This window comes from Cyberlindnera jadinii (assembly GCF_001661405.1).
Source record: "Cyberlindnera jadinii NRRL Y-1542 unplaced genomic scaffold CYBJAscaffold_41, whole genome shotgun sequence".
Classification (NCBI taxonomy): domain Eukaryota; kingdom Fungi; phylum Ascomycota; class Saccharomycetes; order Phaffomycetales; family Wickerhamomycetaceae; genus Williopsis; species Williopsis jadinii.
Genome location: NW_017963692.1, coordinates 240 through 6685, shown reverse-complemented (window position 1 = coordinate 6685; position 6446 = coordinate 240). Strand labels below are relative to the sequence as shown.

The 6446-nt window shown below is 39.9% G+C and overlaps 1 protein-coding gene across 1 annotated transcript; it reads right to left on the bottom strand.

Moving 5' to 3' along the window:
- Positions 1–1579: 1579 nt before the first annotated feature.
- Positions 1580–2099, bottom strand: CYBJADRAFT_170128 (uncharacterized protein). The gene has a single exon (XM_020216079.1). It carries the CDS (start codon positions 1849–1851, stop codon positions 1663–1665), a length of 189 nt encoding a protein of 62 aa, XP_020067643.1. The 5' UTR covers positions 1852–2099; the 3' UTR covers positions 1580–1662.
- Positions 2100–6446: the final 4347 nt, after the last annotated feature.

The following is a 6446-nucleotide window of genomic DNA, read 5'->3' as shown; positions in this document are numbered from 1 at the left end:
AATATTCGCCGCTCAATTTATATACTCTGTCGCTTGTATACTACCGTTTGTATTGCAACTCTATATGATGAGAATGTTTTTGAACAGCACAGTTGATGAAAAGCATAGAATCGAGTTTGTTACATTCAAAATCAGTCTTGAGCTACTCATAACCACTAAACTAAACTGTATTGATAATTGAGCGGCACTTGTAACTTGTTTGTTTATACACTTTTGGATCGTGTATCGCCTTCAACGTTTAATTCAGACACGCGAGTGGACTGATTTAGAGAGGAGAGCCATTTTAGTATGGAAACCTTGCATGTATTACGGTCAACGTTCTCGGTTACTTCTCTGAACGAATACAGCAGGAATTAGTACTGTCTGCTGGCCTCAAGTTGAAGGGAAGTGACCAGCACAGCCAACACTCACAGCATGTCCTAATTTGTAATGCTCTAAGCTGGGCTGGCAAAACACAAATCTCTTGTCTCCAAGGTGATCAATTCTCAATAAGTTTTGCTGGCTGCAGTTTTTAGTTGTAGCTGTCTTTGGGCAATAACGTTTGATTACACGTAAAATAGAATATAGATTATAGCACAGGATTTCCTTCTCATTTGAGATGCTATGCATCGTCAACAAGTTGAAAGTTTAGGCAGAGACAAAGCTCCTGAAACCTTGTAAGACTGGGTGCAGTTCTCCTACGCTATACATATAGCGGATTGGCTTTTAATGAACATCAACGCAAGATCTCTAATTCAAAGGCATTTGGAAAACTGGTAAATTGTATGTATGCACCGACTGCATGTTTTTAACTGAAAATTGGTGAAAATATACGGACCCAGCCGTATGTGGTGGTGTACTGCTGATCAGTGAGCAAGCGGAAAGCCCCCATTAGACAGCCGAGCGTCAGTACTCCTGAAAAATCAATCACTATATCGTAGTTTTGTAACATTCAACATGATCGTAGGTAGAACACTGCAGGAATTGATGAGAGCTGCTGAAGCCTTATGCAGAAAACTAATAATGAGATCTTTAAAGTATATCTCAGAGCTTAAAACGTGTCCTCTATATCACATCTATTCCCTTCAGAAGATGTCAGCTTCGCTATGAACCTCAAAATTTGCTGCTTAATATATCCTCGATCGTAGTAAGCATTGCACTTTAGCTGATGAAGCATCACGCTTTTACATACAGTCAAGCACATGGTCATGCGATGATGTTTATAACAGAGTGCACCTTGTCACTATGTATACATAATTCCCTGATTGATATACTTCGGCGTTTGAGCTATGAAATTGGGTGTTTGAGCAAATCAAAGTAGTGCCATATTTTTTCAATATTTGATATTCAGCTCTAAGTTGTACTAAATGATAGATCCTCAACTAGTTTATATTAATTTGCTTTGTCATATACTTCGATCTTGATACTCAGTATACACATACCGGAGCCGATAGCATTCTGTTTGTATCAGTGTGCCTCTGAAATTTCATTGCATCTCCATTCACCCACTTCTAGAAGATTAAGCCATATTCTAACGCCATTTTGATGCACTACGGATAGAAGCCTACATCAAAACACCTGAATTGAATAGAATCTTTGTCTGATAGTGATAGATTGTGCTGGATAGGCTTGAATTTTGAAGTTTAGGGTGCGACATTGATCGAATCAGATATGATGTGTAGCTCAACTACGGCTCTTTCTGTTATTACATTCAATTAAACGAAAACTCATATTCGTAGACATTGGGAAATTATCTCTATGAAAGGCAATAGGTTCAGGATTGAATATGAGCGCTTTATTACTCAAGTCCGGTACTTCATAGCTCTCATGAGTTACATCGACAGCTGTGGAGTTCATTGAATACAAGTACATGTTAAATAGCCGGAGAATATAATACCGTAAAAGAGAGAGATCAGTCACAACAATGCCATGGATAACAGACACATTGTAGAAACATGGCTTGTGTTTTCCATTATGTTTGATTAATCGAACGTTATGTCTGAGCCAATCTGCCCTGTCGCTCAACTCGGAAAGTTACAACGTCCCTTTTCTCCCATCCCAATATCGGGTGCGCGTTTGAAAATTGGGCAATGGACATGTGACGGGGCAATGAACAACAGACATTAGTCCTGATTTTTGGTAGTTTGGTCAGTCCTTTGTAATGTTCAGGTCTGATTCATGCGGACAAAAAACACCACTAATGGGCTACACTAAGTGATAGCTCATATGCCCAACTTAAAGATACAGAGCCACGATTGTACAGTGCGAAGTCAGATATTAAAGAGAATAGTGCAACAGGCAGAAAGACAGAACACATATCTATAGTTAACAATTACTGTGATTCAGGAACAGTAGTAGTGACCACACATAACTGACCACTAAATGTCAGTGAACAAATGAAGTCAGGCAACGTTGAAACATGAGGGACTGATGTATTCGAACTTTTGAGGTTAGCCTAACATTTTGGACTTGCATTACCTGGATCCATGATACATATTACTCTGCTGGACATCTATCTTCATGCGGGATACAAGGATGTCTTAGCAGTTGGAAGTTCTGCATTAACATCAGTTTCGTATACTTACAGTTCAGTGACGCATTCCTCATGATTCATGACTCACATACAACCCCCAAATATTACGCATTATAACCAAGTTAGCTTTACATATTGTTAGAAGTTGGATATTGTAACTAGGCAATAATAAGGAAGTTGCAAGTCTTTGCATAATCATTATGTGAAAGCGTAACTCCCTTTTGTTTGTATGTACTTTCTCTCATCCTGGACTCAAAGGCCTCAAATTTATATCAACGAGACCAAATTTGTCTTTCATTTGTTGATTGGATGTTAGCAACAGTTTGGGGATTACAAGTACTCTAAAAACAAAAAGCATACATCGATCAACGTTGATAATTTTGAGCTTTAAGACCCCATGAATAACAGCTTGGATGGATATCCTTTGCTGGGAAGACCATCAATCCATAACATTCTTGCAGCTCGTACTACTTATGGATGCATTGATAGCTCTGTGATATCCACGATATCGCATACAGCAAAAGTCTATCAAATCGTTTTCTCCATAAGATGGGATCGGCTTGATCACAATTGTCGGTACTAGTCCCGTATATATATGCCATTATTTAATCGAGAGTTTGCAGTTTATGATTCGGTAAATAAGTTTCAGGTAATAAACGACCTACTGCCTTCACCTCGTTGGTGAGGTCAATATTGATCACAGGCAGCTGTAACGTATTCAAATCAACGGGTCAAGATGGTGAGCCAACAGACCAGTACCAAGATAGCACTCATATATATTTCATACCGCACTGATTATATCCTGTTTTTCCTTTAGGGCCAATTATACATAAGATGTGAGCTCTAGACTTATGAGACCCTATTTCAATTACGTTTAGCCGGACACAATTCTTAGTGAGGTATCTCAATCAAAACTATCGGCTTCCAAAGCACGTTGATATTGAGCAATTTCAATTCCAATAAGGCATACTGCACCGTGTCCTGAAGAATGCTAGCCAATTGTTGCACGCCTCAATAGAGAGAGAAGCATTAACTTTATCATAGGTTGGAGAGTCTCATATACTGTACTTAAAGATAAGTGCTAAAGAAGATAACCCGACAAACCGCTATTTGCGTCTAGACCCGAATCTCGATACATTTGACTCCCAAAGTGCTCACACATATGTCGTATTCAGTGACAGATGAAAACCTAAAAGTTACAAGTTGGATGTTACGAGTCAAAAGTTACGAATCAAAGGTGAATAGCGGAGCCCACTACCTCTCGCTCAAAAATCCAGATCTTTGAAATCCGTTTGCAGCTCAATCTGCCTCACCGGCTACAGTTCTGGGCCAAGCTGCAGTAGTGCTACCAATGAAATATCAAGCCAGGTTACCAGCGTGACTCTACCTGATTGTACAGTATGTCACACATTGTGGCTTTTGTCTAACGGCTGAAAATAATTTTCCACACCGACGGATTTCTCGAATCACTCTTGGAAACTGCACGGCTGCAAGAATTAGTATGACTACATATTAAATCTGGATTGAGGTGGACCCCAGCCGAGAGCACTGACAGCATGGGATCGAGAAATAAGTATCAATGAGTGTAGCTGAAGCAGCAGAGGAGTGAGACTGCAATTGTAAACTATACACAAAGAACTACTGTATGGTATATCATCAGTCACATGTAAAATGCCGAGTGGTATCCTTCAATGTTTCATCAAAGTACTCAACTACACTAGCACACCTTGTGTGATTAATTGGAGTGTTTGGTTCTCAGTTATAATTAGAAGTTCACGAAAATGTGTTTCTGGAGCACTTTAGCTCAACAGTAGGAACAGGAGCTGGAATTCCGTGGACATGAAGCCCCGTCAGGAGAAATGGTAACGAGCCAATTACAAATTATCACTATGTGGTCAAGGATCAAGGTAAGTGCTCAACTAAAGCAAAGATATCACACAGTAGCGTTGTTGAACGTGAAGAGCCACCGAGAAACAAGCAATATCATACGTGTGTCAGTCGGAATAATAACTCCTTTACGCAATCAAACATTATTGACTAATGATTTACGAAGGATTACAAGCACAGTCGTACTATTAAGAAGCATTTTTGCGAAATATTCGTCATATATGACCAGGACCTACAGATTTGTGATTGAAATTCATGGTCTATGGACCAAAGCTTGTACTTTAGCTCATCAAACGTTCAAGCTTTGATTCGAAAGAGGGCGGTCTGTAGGCGTGCTGAATGTGATTCTAATTAGAGCACACAAAAGGCCTAAATATTGTGAACCGTGATTTGTTGGTAATTATGTTGGGGACAGGCAGGAGTAAGGATACTAAGACTTTGCTGCAGGAAGGGAGTTAATGGGTTCTAAAGCAACGGCAAATAGTTAAGACCTCTGGACGTACAAAAGTTCCTGCCCCATTGACGCAATCTAGTCGTTCAGTTGCCGTCTGGTACTAATCGTACCGAATCGTTTACAAACAACGTCACCAGATAGTCATCAGTCATAGCGTAGAAGCGAGAAGTATGGTTGGTAAGCACATCATGTATAACATCCATTACTAGGCGTTATATAAACAAATAGATATCAGTGACCCGCGATCGCCCCGAGTTATTTACGTATGAGCCCTAGTAGTATTTACCAGTAAGGCACCTATTAAGCGCATCAGAGTTTACGACTCAAACTCTACACTGAGCACAGGGGACAAGTGTTGCAACGTGTACGTAAATTAGCAGTCAACGTGTTTTGGTTTCAACCGAAAGTCCAGCCATAACTTCAATAGCTTTGGTCATAACGTTTGAGCTCCACACAGGACCGTTATTGTTTAAGATATAATCTGTATGTTATAATTACTAGCCTGTGAAAAGGTACTTTGGATAGACTCAGCTATTGAGAAGATTACCATCCACAGATCAGAATAGCGTTTTGTCGCCCGTAACAGGCTGAAGATCTCAACTAGAGTGGATTTCGGGCCCTACAATGTACAGCCACATGCATATAGTGTGAGGAGACCATATGCATTGCATAATGCCATATGCACAGGACGTGCGTGATACATACATATGCAACTAACTAAGACATTATCCAGTAACTCTGGTTACCTTCTACATGCATTAACCAAACTAACTAATAATTCACAATAAACGCTGACTGGCTATGGTACCTAATGATTAGACGATAGGAAGATATCTGGCCTTACTCATGATTCGTAACTATATATGAGTTCCGAAACTCCTTTCTACCGCACTCTATTGGACTTTTTATGTTGGCAGAACCCCCTCGATCGCTTCACTCTTGCCTAATCATCATCAGCTCACTTTGCTGTCAGCACTGGGCTGATCAGGGTTACTACCACCAGTAAATACAGGGTTTAATATGATATACAGCTATTGTTGCAATACATCACTGAGTTACATGGAGGCTTTGATGGACAAAATGGAATGAGCATAATAATACGTCTGTAATAGGCAGCACAGCGTGGCACTGCAATTAGTAGTCGTGATCAATGAAATTACTCATGCAGCGTACCCAATACTTCAGCATATGTCCCAACAATACATTGATTTAGGGATGTCACACTTGAGTAAAGTTATATGCAGAACAGCAAGGTCCAAAATCACCCTTTATAATCACTTAGTAGTGTATTTGAAGTTTGCGAAGCCAATGAGGGTAGCACTTCCAGCTAAGAAATAAGTCCAAGCTTTCTTTTTTATGGTCATCATTGCTTGCATTGATTTGTTGTTCTATATTCATTTGATCCAGTAGGCTAGTCCATGAGATTCTTTGTGGTGAAATAGCTGGTCATTGCAACTTTTTTCTACTTAGTACCGTAACATTTCTGAAGCCTGGTTGAAAGAAGCACGTTGACAAAGTGTCTGCCATCCTGAACAACGCCTTGTGGCTTAGACCATTTCTGTTTTTGTTTCAGTAATTGCAAAGTACCACTGG

Coding starts and splice junctions, on each gene's coding strand:
- CYBJADRAFT_170128 (XM_020216079.1), bottom strand. CDS start 1,851: ATGTACTTGTATTCAATGAACTCCACAGCTGTCGATGTAACTCATGAG.